The 18,832-nt window shown below is 58.5% G+C and overlaps 1 protein-coding gene across 2 annotated transcripts; it reads left to right on the forward strand.

Moving 5' to 3' along the window:
• The first annotated feature begins 622 nt into the window (after positions 1-622).
• ARRDC2 (arrestin domain containing 2) lies at positions 623-11,012 on the forward strand. Of its 2 annotated transcripts, none has more exons than XM_033082466.2 (8): positions 623-1,029; positions 7,686-7,752; positions 7,845-7,992; positions 8,332-8,434; positions 8,699-8,955; positions 9,055-9,214; positions 9,459-9,610; positions 9,702-11,012. In XM_033082466.2, the coding sequence occupies exons 1-8, from the start codon at positions 774-776 to the stop codon at positions 9,753-9,755; spliced, it is 1,197 nt and encodes a 398-aa protein (XP_032938357.1). In that variant the 5' UTR covers positions 623-773; the 3' UTR covers positions 9,756-11,012. The 2 variants fall into 2 exon arrangements, with proteins under 2 accessions (XP_032938357.1, XP_032938356.1); XM_033082465.2 differs by lacking the exon at positions 623-1,029 and adding an exon at positions 6,146-6,502.
• Positions 11,013-18,832: the final 7,820 nt, after the last annotated feature.

Here is an 18,832-nt window from a genome sequence, read left to right on the forward strand (position 1 = left end):
GTTCACACAGGCACTCACACCAGTCCCTCATGCCAGCACGTTGTTAAACACCTCCAGTCAAACACCTCAGTTGCATCATTTGGTGAAGTAACAGGGACTTGCATCTGCTCCAGGGCTGCCCCATTACTTTGATGTGACCCTGAGGTGGCATTGCCACCTGTGCTGCTGCAGGAACAGCCATGGGGATAAATGGTGGAATCACCCTTGGAGGCACCAGCTGGCTAGGAGAGCTGTTGCTGGGAGTCCCAGTGATTATTCACTTTCTTTTTCACGTGGATTTTAATGCAGCTTCAGACACAGAAAGCAAAGCTGGCTTTTGAAGACCTCTGCTTTCTGAACTGCTCTCCCATTCCAGCAGTGCCCCAGGAATGCCTGAACCAGGAAGGCTGAACAGGTTTTCTTTGATTGCCCCGCTGTGTGAAATCTGCCGGCGCGGTTGGTGCTGTGTGACACCCCTCCCTGCCAGCGCAGCCACCAGCACGTCCCCGTGTCACGTCGCCAGTGTCTGTGACTCAGAGATAAGATGAAGTCACGTTTTTTTTCTCAGTTAGTTTAAAAACACGTCCCTCGTCACCACGGCCCCGTCCTGGACACATCGTCAGCCTCACGCACATGAGGTCAACGCTAAAGCACCGCTGCAAAACAGGGGCTCAGTCCAACCCCCGGGAAGGCCTGCAGGGTGGGGCCAGCTAGGAGCCGGGATAAATCCAGAGATTTTGGTGTAGCCTTTGCTCTTCCTCCTTCCCCCGGAAAGCTGCAGGCAGGCAGCAGCCATGCAGCCGCCGGGGCGGGTGCGCAGGCTGGCGGTGAGGCTGGAGGAAGGCCGAGCCCATGGCAGCGGGGAGCTGCTGCACGGGCGGGTGCAGCTGGAGCTGCGCAGGGCGCTGCGGGTGCGGGCGCTGGAGGTGTGTGCCCGGGGCATGGCCACCGTGCACTGGCTGGAGAGCCACAGCATCGGCCTCAACGTCGTCTACCGCGACTTCACAGCCTGCCAGACCTTCCTGCACCGCCGCCGCCAGCTCATCCCCGGTAAGCCCGGGGTACCGCGGGGTGTCTGCGTCAGGGCATGGGGTTGGGACCCCCTTGGATGGGTCTGTGTGCCAGGGTGGGGGGCTGGGACCTCCTTGGATGGGTCTGTGTGCCAGGGTGTGGGATTGGAACCACCTTGAGTGGGTCTGTGTGCCAGGGTGTTGGGTTGGAACCCCTTGAATGGGTCTTGGATAGGTCTGTGTGCCAGGCCGTGGGGTTGGTTCCCCATTGGATGGGTCTGTGTGCCAGACTGTGGGGTTGGAACCCCCTTGGGTGTGTCTTGGATGGGTCTGTGTGCCAAGCTGTGGGGTTGGGACACCCTTGGGTGGGTCTGTGTGCCAGGCTGTGGGGTTGGAATCCCCTTGGATGGGTCTGGGTGCCAGACCGTGGGATTGGAATCCCCTTGGATGGTTCTGTGTGACAGGGTGGGGGGCTGGGACCTCCTTGGATGGCTCTGTGTGTCAGGATGTGGAATTGGAACCCCTTGGATGGCTCTGTGTGCCAGACTGTGGGATTGGAACCCCTTGGATGGCTCTGTGTGTCAGGGCAGTGAGGTTGGAACCCCTTTGGGGTGGGTCTGTGTGCCAGGCTCTGGGGTCAGGACCCCTGAGGCTGCAGGTTCCCCTCAGAGGAACCTCTGCCCTTGTGGGTGTTGCTGACCCATACAGGGCTGTTTGCCCCTCTTCTCACCTCAGCCAAGGATTTCTCTCTCTGCCCCTGGTTTCCAGGAGGCTGCTGGCAAAGCCAGGGCTGGGGAGCACCAGAGATTTGTGGCTTTTGTTGTGTTTGCACAGGGAAGAGCAAACACGAGTGTCTGTTCACAAGTGTGGAAAGAGCACTTAGTGCTTCAGGCAGTGTTTGTTTTCGGGTCCCTGATGCTGGGCCCGCGTGCCCAGCTGGCACGTTGCTTAGATCTGCTGCAAGAGGACAGGCCATTTGCATGCCACAAGCCATTCTTTGTGTGCTTGGGATGAAATGATCCAGAGCTGAGGGATATGGGATGTCTCAACTGTCCATCCACTCATTAACTCTGGCTTTTCTTAGGAACATGCATGTCTTTTATCCTCCCCTCCAATAACAGTGTCACAGCCATTCCTCTGTTGCTTTTCCTCCCCCTCTCCCTGTTTCTCATGGCTTTGTTACTACCTGTGACCTGGTTGCCCAGCCCTGGAGATGGCTTTAGGACTTATGCTGAGGGCATTTCATTGTGTCAGTGGCCAAGTGCAACCCAGAGAGTGGTGCCAGCCCAATCTGGCAAACATAGACATTGCAGGAATGAACTGGAGGGATGGAAAGAGAGCCTGAATTGGCTTCCCGGAGGTGTTCCTGTCTCTGCATTGCACTGGGAAGGTAATTTTCTCTATTTCTGGATGACTGTGCCCTGCCATCTGCTCCAAACACCTGCACTGCTCTGGAGTTTCTGTCTTTTGGCAGCAGCTCTTCCATGCTGTGCCTAAGGATGTCCCCTTGGCAGCTGCACCTCTACAAAGTGTCCAAATTCCAATCAAGCCCTTGCCCTGGAGTCCAGCAGCGAGGGTCCTGAGCATTTGCTCATGTAGTACTTGGCTCTGAGTGACAGGGTGTGCTCTATCCCCCATTATCCCTGCAGGAATGTCTGTAGGGAAGCCACAAGCTGCTGCCAGCACGTGTGGATTCTGCTGCTGGGATTGTGTGCCATAGGAGCCCTGGAGCCATCTGGGGAAGGGCACTTGGCCAAGGGCTGCAGGAATTGCAGGAGCTGCTCGGCCCCACAGGCACCCTGCTCACCTGTAGCTCAGAGCTGATTGTTCCTGGCCCTCCCTTTGTGCACAGGGAGTGCTGAGCTGGGCTGCCTGGGGGACAGAGCCTCACCAGAACCTGGGGGCTGGGATTTTATTGTCTCTGTCCCTACACAGATTACTTTTCTGCCTTGTGAGAGGGACACATGTGATCACCAGGGCATTTTAAGGAAGGGAACAGCAGGGAGGGGCTGTCCTGCAGCCAAAATAACTTCCTTTGGATCCTGCTGTCCCCTGTTCTGTCCCCAACAGCAGCGTGAGAGCCTTCCTGATGTCAGCTGGTGAGAAACGTGCCACCATCCGACAGTCAGTCCCTGTGACTGCTCCTTTCTTGTTGCTTCTCCACGAGATCAGCTGTGTCTGCGTGGTGTTTAAAAAATGCAGGTTTTGTCATGGTAACAAGGCAGTGCAGAGGAGGGAAGACCAGCACAGATAAGCGCCCTCCCTTCTGCTCTCCCCTCAGCTGAGTTTATCTGCAGTTTCCTGGCAGGGTGGTGAGTGCTGGCACTGAGGTGCTGCGCTGAGAGACAAGAAAAAAGTGTGCAAGGAGGATGTTCAGGCAGGGCCTTTAAACGTGTGTTGTGTAATCATCTGAGAGAGGGAGCAGGAAGAGAGGAAAAGACAGGGGGTGAATGGGCAAAAGCAGTACAAGAAGAGCCCTGGACTCTTCTGCGTGAGGTGATGGGAGGGTGCCCTAGGAAACATAAATAATTGTTGTGCAGTGATCTTTTCTGTCCGAGGATCCTGCAGCACTTCCCAAAGGTGTAGTTCCTGCCCTGGTGAGAGGCAAACATCCAGAAGCCATTTTATTTTCATGGAGACATCCGGTAGGGCTATGGCATCAGGGCTCTCCTTCCTTTGTGGGGTGGCCCTCAATCAGCACCTTAATCCTTGTCCATACACAGCAGTCCCAAATCTGGCAGGGATGGAGCTGGTTCTTCAGTCTGGAGCATGTGCTTGTGCCAGGCTCTACACTGTACCATCTCACCCCACACTGGCTGCTGCCTTGCCTGTTTACCTGCTGCATTCCCTTCTCTCTGGCGTTCCAGGGCCCTTCATGTGACCCCGGGCTCTGTGGGGAGAAGCCACCAGGTCCCAGAGCAGGTCAGGGAAGGTGCAGCCCCCCATGAGCCAGGCTGTGTCTGTCTGTCTGTCCCAGCTCCTGCTAGGTGCGGCTCCAGCCTGGCCAGACTCTAGATGGGGCTGAAGAGTTGGAGATCGTGCCCTGAGCGCTGTGCCCAGCCTGGCTGGCTTTGCCTTGGGCACCCAGAACCGTTCCTGGGTCAAACAAAAAACAAACCCTTGGCTGTGCTCCCCCAGCCCCTGGAGATCCCAGGAGAGAGGACAGACCCTATCTGGGTGAGGAGGTCCCAGAGGGGCCAGGGAGGGCACAGAATCTTGGTCCCCACTTGGCAGCAGTGAGGGACAGCCGAGGGCATCGCGTGCGCTGCCACGGGAGCGAGGTTTGAGGTTTGGTTCGCAGGATCCGTCCCGTGGGCGAGGGCTGAGTCACGGCCCAGGGGTGTGTGCCGACAGGCGGGAGGAGGAGGATGCCAAGCAAAAAGAGGGGCCCAGCCAAGGCTCCAGTCCCTCTCAAGAGCCTCCTCACCTCTAATGTCACTGCAGGGACAGCAGGCTCCTTCCCAGAGTCAGTGTCTCCAGTTAACTCGTGCTGTGACGTGCCTTCCTTCCTCCTTTCCCTCTCCCTCAGAACCTTTGCTATGATTCATGTTTGCCCATGGCAGCAAATGGTCGTGCACATAAAACAAACCACAGTCCCCTTCCCCTGGGGAGGGAGACAGACAATTCCAGTCTGGCCTTGGAAACAGCTAAAGCAGTGCCAGGCTTCAGCCCAGCTCAGTTTTTAAATGGCTGTGATCAACCGAGTTCAGCTCAGCAGGTCCTGCCCGGCATGGCTGTGAGCAACTCAAAAATCCCCAAAGCTTAGGCAGCCAAATGCTGAGTAACATTTCTGATGCCTGTTCTGTCTTATCCCCTGCCTGTGCTGGGGGTGCAGGGCTCTCTCTGGTGCTCTGCAAACACGCCATCACTAAAGTGGAAGTTTCTGAGCCTGCATTAACCCTTTTGGGGGGCAGAGATTTCTTTCTCCCTCCCTTTTACAACATCTCAGAGCGCTGCTGAGGGTTATGTCCTCTCTGAGGATCACCAGTTTCCCAGTTTCCACACTTTCACTCCTGCTGAGCACCAGCAGCTGCGCTGCCACGGATGGACTGAGTCCTTGTGCTGCTCCTGCCCATGCAGGTGGAATTTATTCCAGGGTTTTGGACACCAATCCCAGCAGGATCTGGTGGAAAACTGGCGCTCGCCTGGTTAACAAGCACAGGGAAGAGGATTGCTCACTCTGTCGTTGCACAAGCTGAACTTCAGCCAGTTCTTGATTTCTTAGAACTATGTGAAGTGATGTCCCAGACATCACCGCGTCGCCAGTTAGCCGTGTCAGGAGCCCAGATCCAGCTGTGGCCTGTTCCCAGCCCTGGGGATGGCTCTTGGGAAGGGAAGGATGTGGGTCAGTGTGTGGTGTGGCCCTCGGCTCTGGCCTGGGGCACTGGATGGAGGGAGGCTTCCAGTGAGGAATGCCCCTGGCTGTGACCCTGGGAATGGGGATTCTGGACAAAAATGGGGTGGGATTCAGGATTGGAGCTGCAGGGGAGTTTGAGGAGCAAGGATGGGCATTTTGGGGGCAAGAATAGAAGCTGGCGAGGGAGTTTGAGGGGCAAGGAGGGGAGCTGAAAAGGGAGTTTTGGGGGACAAAGAAGGAGGTGGAGGGGAAATTAGGGGGGCAAGGATGGAAGTTAGAGGAGGGCTTGGGGGTCAAGGACAGGGATTTGGGGGGCAAGGTTAGGAGCTGGCAGGGAGTTTGAGGGACAAGGATCAGAGCTGGAAGGGGATTTTGAGGGTGATGAATAGGAGCTGGAAGAAAGTTTTGGGTGGCAAGGATGGAACTCGAAGGGAAATATGGGGGGGCACGATGGAGCTAGAAGGGAAATCTGTGGGGCACAGACAAAAGCTGGAGAAGGGCTCGGGGACCACGGATGGGATCTGCAAGGAGTCTTGGGGGGGCACTGAACGACCCGGCAGCAACCAGGGGATCACCCCGCGAGCACTGGCACGGCTCAGCCCGCGTTTCTCGGAGCGGCGCCGGGATAAGCTGGGGAGCCCGGCCGGGCACCGCACGGTCCAACCCCACCCCCGGCAGCTCGGGCCGGCCCCGCTCCGTGCGCAGGGCCCGATCCGCACATGCTCCCTGCCTTGTTTTGCAGGGCCCGGCGGGGCCGCCCCGGCCCGGCCCGTCCCGCCCCGCGGGGGCCGCCCCCGGCCGCGCCGGGCGCTTAAAGCCGGGCCCAGCCGAGCTGAGCCGGGTTGAGCCGCATCGCGCCGGTTAGGGCTGAGCCGCGCCATGATTTTCGATCGCCTCAAACGCTTCTCGATCGTGCTGGAGGGCGCGGAGCGGGATGGCCCGGCCGCCTTCAGCCCCGGGCAGGCGGTGTCGGGCCGCGTGGTGCTGGAGCTGGCGGCGGCCGCGCGGCTCGGGGCGCTGCGCCTGAGGGCGATGGGCGCTGCCCGCGTCCACTGGACCGAGTCCCGCAGCGCCGGCTCCAGCACCGCCTACACGCAGAGCTACAGCGACCAGGTGGAGTTTCTGAACCACCGCGACACGCTGATGGCACCCCCAGGTACGCACCCCCTGCCCGAGGGGAAACCCTCCGGGTACAGCACCCCCTGCCCGAGGGGCACCCCCTGCCCGAGGGGCACCCCCTGCCCGAGGGGCATCCCCCTGCCCGAGGGGCACCCCCTGCCCGAGGGGCATCCCCCTGCCCGAGGGGCATCCCCCTGCCCGAGGGGCATCCCCCTGCCCGAGGGGCATCCCCCTGCCCGAGGGGCATCCCCCTGCCCGAGGGGCATCCCCCTGCCCGAGGGGCATCCCCCTGCCCGAGGGGCATCCCCCTGCCCGAGGGGCATCCCCCTGCCCGAGGGGCATCCCCCTGCCCGAGGGGCATCCCCCTGCCCGAGGGGCATCCCCCTGCCCGAGGGGCATCCCCCTGCCCGAGGGGCATCCCCCTGCCCGAGGGGCATCCCCCTGCCCGAGGGGCACCCCCAGGTACGGCATCCCCCTGCCCCCAGGGGCTAAAACAACGGGGCAACCTGGACACCTCGGCTGTTGGGTGCTCCAGACACCCCAGACGGCTGAAATCTTGGTGCCTGGGGCAGCTGCCGATGCTGGGTGCATGGCACCCCAAAACTGCGGAAATCTGGGGGCTGGGGACAGCTTGACTGCTGAGTGCAAGCTGAAATTTGGGTGCATGGGGTGCCTTAGGGTGTGTGCGCTCTGGGAGTGTGCTGTGTAGGTCCGTGTGGGCACATCACGGTCTGGGTGCACCCCGAAATCAGGGCACCTCGGTTAGGGACGAGACTCCCCCTTTTCTCTGAGCTATTCGTGGCCGGGAAGCAGTGCTGGAAAACTGTGGAGGTTCAGAAGCTTGTTTTGAGCAGCAGGGGTTGGCCTAAATGATCCCCTCTGCAAACTCTTGAGGGGCATGGGTGCTTGGCTGGCCACTCTCCTTCCAGCTGGGCAACTTGGGCTCACTCCAAAGCTGTGGAGCAGGGTGGCTGCAGGATGAGGCAGAGCCCACCTGGGGAAGCTGCCCAGCTCTCCAGGAGGTGCCCCTGGGCCGTGCAGACACCTGGAATGCAGACAGTGCCCAGCTCTTGTGTCACAGCTGCTGCAGCCCAGCCCTGGCAGAAACTCTGCTGTGCCCTCGTGCTGCTCCTTGCTGGGAGCTGCACACCTCTGGGACCTGCCTGGGGAGGCAGTTCTGCAGGAGGGAACTAATCCTCCTCAATCTGTTTTGCCCACAGACAATGGTGAAGCCACTGTTCTGCAGGCAGGAAGGCATGAGTTCCCCTTCACCTTCCAGCTCCCTGAGTAAGTTGGCATTTTTGGGGGGAGAGGGCATCTTGCGAGTGAGGTTTTTTTTGAGCAAAACCCTTCTAAAATTGTTTGTTGCTTGTGCCCAGGACCCTGGCCACCTCCTTCGAGGGGAAGCACGGCAGTGTGCGCTACTGGGTGAAGGCCAAGCTGCACAGACCTTGGGCAACAGTGAAGAAAGCAAAGAAGGAGTTCACAGTGATTGAACCCATTGACATAAACACCCCTGCACTGCTGGTGAGCTCCCCCTGCTCCACCCCGGGTCTCTGGCATCTAAAACTTACCCAGGAAGCCCATGGGGAGGTGTCTGCCTCCCCTTCAGAATTACAGTGCAGGCCTGGTTTCCAGAGGAAATGTTTTCCCCCCTGTAACTTGTGCCCTCCAGCATTACCTGGGCTGAGCAGAGGTCAGCTGTGCCTCTTTGTTTTTGGAAACTATAATACATTGCAACAGCTTCTTGCATCAGATACCTGAGAAGTTGCTGATGCTCCCCAGCAGGTTCTTGGTGCCAGGGAGGTGATTGCTTTGAGTTTCATCCTTAGTTACTAAATAGCCTAAATATTTCTCTTTCTCCAGGCTCCCCAGGCAGGTGCTAAGGAGAAACTTGCTCGTGCCTGGTACTGCAACCGTGGCCAAGTATCTGTGACTGCCAAGATTGACCGAAAAGGCTACACCCCAGGTGAGACCAGGTGCTGGGGCCCTTGTACCTCAGTGGGCCCTGGGGTAGAGCCTGGAGGAGGGGGTTTGGGTCACTGTGAGCTGGAAGGAAATCAGAGAGCTTCAGTGTGTGCATCAGTGTCCTTGGGACACTCCTCTTGGATGAGCCCACATGCCTGGCCTGTCAGACAGCATGGCCAACCCTTGATGGGCCTGTGCAGCAATTCCTTGAGGCAGGACTGGGCTCTGCTTCCCCTCTTCACATCTGTGTGTGTTTGTTTGGCAGGTGAGGTCATCCCCATCTTTGCTGAGATTGACAACTGCACGAGCCGTGCCGTGGTGCCCAAGGCAGCCATAATCCAGACCCAGACCTTCGTTGCCCGGGGCACCAAGAAGCAGAAGAAGTCAGTGGTGACCAGCATCACTGGGGACCCCATTCCAGCCGGGAAGAGGGAGGTGTGGCACGGACGGGCACTGAAGATCCCACCCGTGGGGCCGTCCATCCTCCAGTGCCGCATCATCCAGGTGGAATACTCCCTGAAGGTGAGGGAATTCCCTCCTCCAGTTCAGGGGAGATGCCTGCCCCTCCAGACTGGCAGAACACCACCAGCTAAGCTTCCCTGCTGCTCTCTGTCTTGGCAGGTTTGTGTGGATATTCCTGGGACGTCCAAGCTGCTCCTTGAACTGCCTCTTGTCATCGGGACCATCCCGCTGCATCCCTTCGGGAGCCGCACCTCCAGTGTCAGTAGCCAGTACAGCGTCAACCTGGACTGGCTCAGCACCATCCCAGAGCAGCTGGAGGGTGAGCATCTCCTTCTCCCTGGGATAACCCCCTGCTCAGAAGAGTGAGATGCAAAGTTCTCAACTGGACCGGTTTTGTTTTTTCTTTTTAACCTAATTTTTTGTTGTGGTGCTGAATCTCCTGGGTTTCTTCCTCAGGGAACTGGGAGGGTTTGGGATATAGGGGGTTTGAAGTCCTTTTACCTGCTTGTCCCCCATTTGTGGTAAGTGTTTGCTATTCCCTGATGGTTCTCCTTTCTCTTCAGCCCCCCCTGAGTACTCAGCAGTCGTGTCCAGCCCAGAGGCCGAGCAGAGCCTGTCTCCTCCGTGCCGCAGTGAACTCGGGGACATCCTGGAGGGTCCCTTCTTTGCCTACATCCAGGAATTCCGCTTCCGACCACCTCCACTGTATTCAGAGGTGATTAATCCCTCCGGGCTGGGAGGCTGGTGGAGGCTGGGATGTGCCTCTGCTAAGACAGAGGTTTTTGATTCTGGACTTGGCTCTGCAGGTGGATCCAAACCCCTCATCAGACACTATCCGCCCACGCTGCATGACCTGCTGATCTTGGGAAGGCATCGGCTGCGTGTGACAGCGTGACAATCCCTGGGGATGGCAGCTTGCACCCTCACAGCACTTGGGTCTGGAAACAGGGATGTGAGACCCTGACCCCGCTCACCGCCCCCGGCCACTCCTGTCGTGACTGTGCCACGGGCCCAGAGCCAGCGTGGTGCCGTGGCCCCGGGCATGGTAGGAGAACGCGAGGGGCTGGCAGTGTGGAGCAGCTCTGTGTGTGGCTGGGCAGGACACACAGGGTTCAGAACTGCCCTGGGATTTTGGGGTTAGAACAGGGAATACGAGCCGAGATTGCTCTCCCCTTGCCTGCAGTGCTGCACTCCAAAACTTCTGTCAGCTCCTGGTGTGGAAAACAGGAGCTCGAAGGCGTTTCTCAGGATTGCTGGAGAATGTTTGGATGGTGCTCAGGGTTGGGCCCCGGGGCAGTGCAGGTGCAGCCCTTTGCCTGTGGCTCACCAGGACTGCAGGTCCCCCAGGCAGTGAAAAGGTCCTTTTCTGGCTGGATGAAGTAGAGGGCTCAGCCACTGCTGATAATCTTTGCCACAAGCCTGTGGGTACCTGCGGGGGGAATGGTTTGAGCCACTTAACCAAACTCTAAAGGCCTCCAAGGGCTGATACAAGGACTTGGTGGATGAGTTTGTGACCTGTGCAGTGTTTTGGTGCCGTTTACTAGGAACAAGAAAGCTGGTTCGTGAATGTCAGAACCAAACCTGTGTGCTGGTGCCTGCCCCATGATGGGACTGAAACCAGCCCCCAAACTGTAGTACCAGCACGGGGGGTTGGAGCAGTGGCAGGTGGCCAAGAAGAGAGAGGGAAGCCCAGTCTAAGGCTGGTGGCAGCCACAGGTGCTGATGGGAGAGGTGGAGCTGGGATGAATCCTTCAGGGCTGGGAGTCCTTGATGCCTGTAGAGGGCTCAGGGGCCCTGGTGGGGTGAGGACACAGCAGCAAGCTGTGCTCACTGGGGTGGGAACCAGTATGGGAAGGGTGAGCTGGATGTTGTGGTGAGGAGCCAGGGGCTGACCCCGCTCACTGTGGGGGCCCTGAGCAGAGTTTGGAGGCTGAGGACCTTTGCATTCCCTCACTGAGACAATCCCTGGCCGTGCACAACCAAAGCCAGAGTGCCTTGGGCTCTGTGCTGGGGTTGCTCAGATGAGTCTTTTCTATCTGTGAACACTTTTGTAATGACCAGTTTCTCTCTACTCTTTTTGTACAACTTTTTGGTGGGGAATTTTTTGTCTGAAATAAATTCTTTAAACCAAACTGGTGCCTGGAGAGCTTTCTGTTCCTCTTTCTGCTTCCCATATTCTGGAGCCATGCTCTGGCTGTTGGGATGTGGGAGTGCTCCCTGCTCTCTCTTCACTGCCCTGCAGGCACCCAGCTCCACCCTACACCCAGTCTTGCACTGGGATTAACTGGGTCACTCGGCCAGCACTGCTCCCCTCAGGATTGATCCCTTGAGCCTTCAGCTCCTCCACATCTGTGCAGTTTTGGCATTTTTTCCCATTAGCTGGGATGCAGGGCTGTGAGTAAACCTACTGTATTCTTTCATATTTGCTTCCTGTTTGTGTCCAGGCTCCTGGAGGACAGACACATTTTCCTCCATGCCAGAAGCCTGGCAGGGACCCAGCAGGTCCAGCTGGGAGCTGGGACACTCCTGTGTTGGCTCAGCCAGTTCCCAAGGAGGGTTGGGATCAGCCCCATGTTATGTTGGCTAGGAGCTGCTGCCATGTGGGAAGAGCAGGGAGCCTCCTTCACCTGCTTGCTTGGGCTGGAATTTGGTTTTTCACAGCATTCCTGTGCTCCACATCTCTGCTGGGCACGGCAAATCTGTGTGCATGCAAGGCAGGATTTGAATCAGGGCTTTAGCTTTCTCTTCCATGGCCTGTGCTGCTTAAAAATACTGCCACTGGGATGTGATTCCCCCCCACTCCCCTTTATTTAATTTTTTTTTTTTTTAATTTACTGAGCTGTATCAGAGCACATGGTCTTCCCTTGGGCCAGGGGAGAGAACTTGTCCCTGTGCTTGCCTGTGAGAACCTGGTACTCCTGCAACCTTTATTCAAATCTGTTTTTTATTTGGCATCCCTGGTGCTCTGATTAATTTTTCCTGGGGGAGGATTAACCGCCTCGCAGGGAATTTGTTTGCATCCCCGTTTGGGGGGATCATGTCTGGATCTGCCGCTGGCAGCAGCAGCCGTGGCCTCTTGAGGGTTTTTTGCTGACATCAAAGGGGACACAAAGCACAGCACTGCACCCCGCAGGTGGAGATGGCCCCAGAGAGAGCCCTGTGACCAGGCTGAGCCCAGCCTGGCACAAGGGGGCCATTCTGTGCTGGCAAACACCGAGCAGCGGGGATGGCCGGGGGCTGCTGGTCAGCCCCGGATCATCTGCCCCGGCTGCACAAGGCGCTGTTTATTCCCCGGGCTGGAGGGGGAGGCGAGCGCCCAGCACCCCGTGCCTGTCCCGCTGCGTCTTTCTGTGAAAATGGCGTCACACGGTGACGGGGACAGGCCATGCTGGGCCAGAGAACCCCGTGCCCCCGTGGGACTGATCTCCCCAGCAGGATTCTTGTGAGCACCTCCAGGTTCTTCTTGTACAGTCGGGCAGTAGTGCAGTGAGGTTGGGAGGGCATGGCCCAGCTGGGGCTCCTTCCAGGAAAGGGTTGCACTCCTGAGTCCTGAATCCTGGAGGGGCTAAAAATACCTTGTCTGGACATTTGGAGCCAGGGCACGGTGCAGACCCTTCCAGGCAGTGCTTTCACAACTGCTGGCAGTGCTGCCGGTGCTCCCTTCAGCCTCCTGTTGTTTATCTGCCCCGGCTCCAAAGTCCTGATTGAACAGCCCGGGCTGCTCCAGGTTCATTGGCACGGGGGATTTGGGCTCCCTGGGGGGCTGCTGAGCCGGAACGGCCCCGTGCCCTGCGCGGCTGCACCGAGACCCGACCCGGGCAGGAGGCGCGTGATGCAATTACAGTGCCGGGATTATTTATAGCTCTTGGCCCGGTGCGCTGGAAAATGCTGCCCAGACCATCCGTCAGAATCTGCTCCTTGCGAGGGGCACGGAAACTCAGACCCAGCCCCTGCTCTGCTCCTCTAGCCTGTCATTTTTGCTTTTCAGTCCCAAAATTGTGGGACCCCTTTGCCTCGGCCTCAGAGCAGCTGGGAACCCTCTCCCCACTGCAGCTCACGGCTCTGCAGGGTGCTGGGACACCCCGGTCCTGCGGCCCCTTTCTGCAGCGTTTTGGGGGGCTCCCCCTTCCCCCAGCCCTGCCCGTCCCCGGAGGATGCTCGGTGCCAACACGGTGGCCCCAGCCCGCAGCCGAGGCTGCTGTCCTGCAGCCTGGGGGTGTCAGTGGCGGGGGGACAGTGACATGCGAGGCTTATGGCCGTCCCGGCGCTGGCAGGGACAGAATGTGCCGGGGCTGGCGCAGCCCTGCGAAGGCCGGGATTAGCTGCGCCGCTGCTGCCTCCGGCCCGGGCGCCCGTCCAGCTCCCAAAACAAGCACCGCCTTCCCCATCCCAGCTGGGCTGAGCCCTGCGGGGTACAGCTCACCCCAGAACCTGCCGAGGGGCACCCACCGGGGACTGATCTGTTTGCACGGGGTCGGGTGGTGATGAAAAATCTAGATTTTGGCCGGTGGAAGCGGAATGCCCCACTCTGTCCCTGCGCTGGGTTCAGGCTCTGCCCAAATTCAGCATCTTTGCGCCGGTGGGATGCTGGGCTCGCAGCGCTCGCACCCTGCGGGGCAGCGGTCGGTGCTGACCGAGGCTCGGGATGGGGGCAGCGATAGCCCGGGGGGTCCCGGCTGGTTGGAGGTGGCTGCGCCGGGCAGCGCCGGTGGGGAGGGCGGTGCGGCGCTGCCGGACGGTCCCGGAGGAGCTCGAGCCGGTTCCCTCCGCTTTCCCGGCGGTTTTGGCGTGTGAAAAAATGAGGGAGAGTCAATCTGCCTGCAAAGAGCTACCCAGCCCGAGTTACAGGGTCCCTGAGCACGGCGGGGACGCGCACAGTCCCCAGCAGCACCAGGCCTTGCTTTGGATTTGCTCCAGCCTGCAGAAACACCAGAGCTTAGGACGGCATGGCTTGGCCCTGGCAGCATCTTTGGGTTAGGGGGACTCTGAGGCTCCCCTTCGTGCTGCAGAGCTCTTCCAGAGCTCCGGGAAGCAGCCGTGCAGCCCGACATGCCGGGGCGGCATCGCGGCCGCCCTCCGCCCGCTGACTCAGCCGCCTGTTTGCCGGAGCTGCTCCCGCCCACGGAAACCGCAGGCAAAGTCCCGCAATCGCTGCGCCGGGGCTTTTCCCTCCGGCTCGACAGGAATCGCAGCTTTTCCCCAGCCTGGTGCGGGCAGCGAGCCCCTCCGGCTGCGGGGAAAACCTGCAGAGAAACCGCAGAATTTTTTTTATTCCAAACCGGTTTTTTAAATGCCGAAACACGGGGTCTGGAGCAGCTGGATGGCCGTGTTGCACGTGCGACACGTCCAGTCCCCTTTGAGCATCGTGCCAGCAGCAGGGTGACATCACCGGGACACCCCATAAACCTCGATAGTCACCGGTGCTGCCGGTGTTGTCTTTGCAGCAAACCTCCACCTTTATTCACTGTATCAAAACTAACCCTTTGTTTTTTCGGTTCTGACCCCGTATTTGGGGTCCCTTGCTGTTGGCGCTGCCCGGCCCCTTGCACAGTCACTGCTCGCTCCCTCCCCTCCTCGGGCAATGGAAAATTTTTGTGACTTTTTGACTTTCCTCCAGTTGTTTGGGAGCGAGGAAGGGGCCGGTGCCGCGCACAAACATGTCTATGTATAAACACTGGGGACCGCGCCAGGGATGGAGCCGCCAGCACCGGAGCCTCCTCACGGAGCCGGGTGTCCCCTCTCCTGCCGGGACCCCAGTGTGGCCTTCCATGCTCAGTGACCCAAAGCTGTCCCCTTGGGGACGCAAATATTTTGACTTTGTTTAGAAAAAAAAAAAAAAAAAACAACACTTAAAAAAATCCTCCCCTCCCGGGTCATCCAGCGGCGGCACGTGATGTGTTGGCACACAAACAGGGAACTTGGGGACAGGGCACGGCTCCCACGCCACGCGCGGGGACGGGCTGGCACCTGCGGGTGACACGGCCGTGCCCTGTGCCACGGATGTGGCCCGATGGGACTTTGCTCCCAGCGCCGCTCCACGCCCCGGCTGGGTTTGCCGTCACTCCCAGGCGCCGCTTCACAAATCCGACAGAAATCCCCGTCCGGCCCCGGGTGGGTGCGCGGCCCCCGCCGTGCCCGGGGGGATGTGGCACGGTGACATCCCTGACCCCCGCAGATAAAACCTTGTTCGTGTGGCACCGGGGAGGAGAGAGGGGCACCCCGGGCACTGGTGAGCTGCTCTGGGTGACAGCGGGGACACAGCTGTCCCCAGCTGAGAGGCGAGCAGCGCGGGGCTGTCACCCTCACTGCTTCCCGTCACCTCGGCAGCGATGGGGCAGCCTTGTCAAACCCCACGGCTCTGATGCCTCCCACGCCCCAACCTCAAAGGCTTCAGAAACCAGGTTGTGTTCCTTTTTTCTTCCCTATCACCCTGCAAGAAGCAGCAAATTTGAGTTAACTTCAACAAAACCAAAGCAAAACAAAAAACAAACAAACAAAAAACCCAGACCAAGCTCGGTTTGGGGGGAGAAGGATCCAAGCCAGCTCTCAGGGATGCTCACACATCGCCAGCAGCAATGAACCCCCTCCCATTTCCCAGCCACTCCAACAAGCCTGAAGGCGTTATCTTTAAACACGAGGGGTTATGTGGAGCAGGGAGAGGGATTTTCCTGCTGAGCAGCTGTGTAAATGCCACCGCATCCCGGCCCAGCGATGGGGGCAGCGATAGCCCGGGGGGTCCCGGCTGGTTGGAGGTGGCTGTGCCGGGCAGTGCCGGTGGGGAGGGCGGTGCGGCGCTGCCGGACGGTCCCGGAGGGGCTCGAGCCGGTTCCCTCCGCTTTCCCGGCGGTTTTGGCGTGTGAAAAAATGAGGGAGAGTCAATCTGCCTGCAAAGAGCTGGTAAACACCCTGCGAGAGGATCTGCGGGAAGGGGGGTTGCTCTCGGTCCTGTGTTTATCGCTGCAAAGCTGAGCTGGCGCCTTGCTGGGGTGAAACAGATGGGGGAGGCTGCTGGGAAAAGGCGATTTTTTGGGGGCTCTCTGGTTATCGAGTTGTCCTTAGCTCAACTCTGGCCGTCTGCTTGAGCAAAATATGTTTATGCTGCAAAACCTCTGGCCGGCTCCGCTGCCAAGGGGGCAGGGAACGCGTGTGGCGATAAGGGCGCAGCGTCCTCCCCTTCCCGATCACCCGATACCCGGGGGAGCGCACGCAGGCGGCCGCCCGCCTCCCGACACCCTGAGTTTATGATTTCTTTTACTATTATTATAAAGTTTCCGTTGAAATAAAAAACAAACCAGAACAAACCACCATAATTCAATAGCTGTTGCTTCGCAGCTGCCAAAGCCTGGAAAGCTCCGGCCGTGCCAGAGGCAGAACTGCCCCTGGGGATGCGAGCAGCCATCCGAGAACATTGAAACTGCAGGGAAGAAAACGCTTCCTGCCATGGGGTGGCTGTTCCGGGCAGGGAGAAGATGGTTTTTCAACCACTTCTCCCGGCTGGCGTGCTGGGGCTCGCAGCATCCCAGCGGGGTTTGCAGTGATGTGAGCATCCAGTGCCGGCCCGAGGGCAGCTCCGAGCCCCTCTCGGTGTGGGGGGGAGGTGAAATATTCACTTTCGCTGCTGCTTCAAGTCGTTTTCCGTGGCTGGGTTTGGAAATAGCCGTGGCCCGGCTGAGGCTGCTGCAGCTGACGTGAGCAGGAAAGAGCCGGGGCGGCCCCGGGGCCTGTTTGTGAAGTAAAACCGAGTTGTTGTTGTTGTTGTGACACCGAATGGTTGCAAAACGGCAGCGCTGAAATTCCCGTGACTTTCAAAACAAGCTGAGCCCAGCTGCGGCCGGAGGCTCTCTGTCCACATGTGTCCGTCTGTCCAGCTATGGGCCCTCAGCCCCTTCTACCATCAACTCTTGGGGTTTTTTGGGGAGAGGCAGAAGTATCCCAGAAGCCTTTTTTTTTAGGGAGGAAAAGCCCGAATTCCTCCTCTGCAGAGGTTTCCTGCTTCAGGGAACTGCCAGGTGTCCTGCCCAGAGAGCTTTGCAGTGCTTGAGGGTGGATGAGATGAGCTGTTTGCAGTCCTTGAATTCTGCTTAAAATACAATAATTAGAAAAAAAATAATCCCACGGATCAGTTTGTTTGTTTAGGGATTAAGTCACCTAATCTGCCTGGCAGCGGGTGGCATTGTGGAGGTGGTGGCAGTGATGGCTTTTTGCCCAGCAAATAATCCTGCTCCCGGCCATGGCTGATAGTCAGGCTGGGCTCAGACCTCTCACCGGCATCAGCTCCTCTCCAGGATGGGGATTAGGGAGCAGGAAAGGGAGCTGGGTGCAGGAAAAGGGTTGGGAGAGGGTTGTATGGATGAGGGAGGGGCTGGGGAAGGGATGGATGAATGAGGGAGGGGGTTGCAGAGTTGTGACCTTCTCCTCTGGCCATGTTAAAGCCAGGCTTTGGCTCTGCAGGGCTGTTTCCCCGAGACTGGAAAACAGGTTAGACTTCTCAATCTGGGAGCAAAACATCTCAGTCTAGTGTTAAAATATCAGTCTGGGCCTGCAGTGATGGACCTGTCATTCCACAGGGGCTCAAACCCCCCAAGGGCTGATGTTGATGGAGCTGTAGCAAACCCCTCTGGCTATTGTATGTTCTATCTCTGAGATCACATCCCCCAAAACCAAGATGAAATGGCTTCAAGTTGCACCAGGGGAAGTTTAGGTTGGATATTAGGAAAAGTGTTGTCAAGCGCTGGCACAGGCTGCCAGGGCAGTGGTGGAGTCACCAGTCCTGGAGGGATTTAAAAGCTGTGTGGCTGTGACACTTGGGGACATGGGTTAGTGGTGGGCTTGGCAGTGCTGGATTAGCAGTTGGACTCGATGAGCTTAGAGGGCTTTTCCAACCGCAACAATCCTGTGGTTCTATAAAATCGAGCAGCCAAGAGCAAATCCCCAGGCTGCCACCACCTCCCTGCAGCTCCTTCTGGCTGCCCCACCTGCTTCCTTGGGATGCAGTGCTGAATTTTCCACTCCACAGGAGCAAGTGTAGCCAGGTCAATCCCTGTGCACATGTCCCGAGTGCCATTTTGGGGACACAGCACAGGGACCCTGTGAGAATAGGGAGAGTAGAGAGTTTTCCCTTTAGGGCAGGGATGCTTCACACTTTGCCAGCAAATGACATTGTAGCCAGTGGTGTGTGGGCAGTGCTGGCACCGTTGGGTGTGAACAGGGGACCCCATGGAGTGACTTTGGGATCGATGCATCCTGATGGCACTGGGCTGACCTCTGTCTTCCCTGCTGGGATGGATTTTGGCAGCTTGTCCCAGAGCTGTCCTGGAAGGAGTGCCCCTCTGCTGTAATGAGTTCCTGCTGGGTGTAATGAGTTGTCCTCAGGCTGTGGGTGGCAGTGGCTCTTGCCAGGCCTAACCAGTGCCCTGTGGCACGCCTGGGTGCTGTGCTGGGCTAGAGAAGCAGGCAAGGTCACATCCTGGATGCAAAAACTGGCCTGGCGGCTGTCCTTGGGTCACCAAGCTCAGCATGGCGCCTGGGGACTCATTTGGAAACCAGTCCTGTGAAATTTAAACTAATTAGCAAGTCCTGAGCTGCTCACTAGCACTAATTGGCAAGGTTGGCTTGATTAGTTTTCCCTGGCACGTCCATGGCTCCACATGGCACCGTGTTCCTGGCAGAGCACTGCCCAGCTTGGGACACGGGTGGGGACAGAGCTCTTGGTGGGGACAGGGCTGTCCCTGAAGGTGTCAGAGGGGATGTGAGGGGCACCATGGATGGATGGATCCCTGAGAAGTGGCCCCATGGGGGCAGTGAGGGGGGGTCTCGTGTCCCTTCCCTGCCCAGGGTGTTTTTAAGGCAGGGCCAGGCGTGGCTGTCCTGCTGTGAACTCATTCCATGAGTTGGAATGATTAACTGGCATTGGTGCTGGGACATGTTTACTGCTGCC

The sequence above is a fragment of the Catharus ustulatus genome, chromosome 29 (assembly GCF_009819885.2).
Source record: "Catharus ustulatus isolate bCatUst1 chromosome 29, bCatUst1.pri.v2, whole genome shotgun sequence".
NCBI lineage: Eukaryota > Metazoa > Chordata > Aves > Passeriformes > Turdidae > Catharus > Catharus ustulatus.

What these genes read in the sequence shown, in the direction of transcription:
- ARRDC2 (XM_033082465.2), top strand. Translation starts at nt 6,226, where the DNA reads ATGATTTTCGATCGCCTCAAACGCTTCTCGATCGTGCTGGAGGGCGCG. An exon ending in TTCACCTTCCAGCTCCCTGA is followed by an intron (nt 7,753 to 7,844) that starts GTAAGTTGGCAT and finishes GCTTGTGCCCAG; the next exon opens with GACCCTGGCCACCTCCTTCG. An exon ending in TAAACACCCCTGCACTGCTG is followed by an intron (nt 7,993 to 8,331) that starts GTGAGCTCCCCC and finishes CTCTTTCTCCAG; the next exon opens with GCTCCCCAGGCAGGTGCTAA.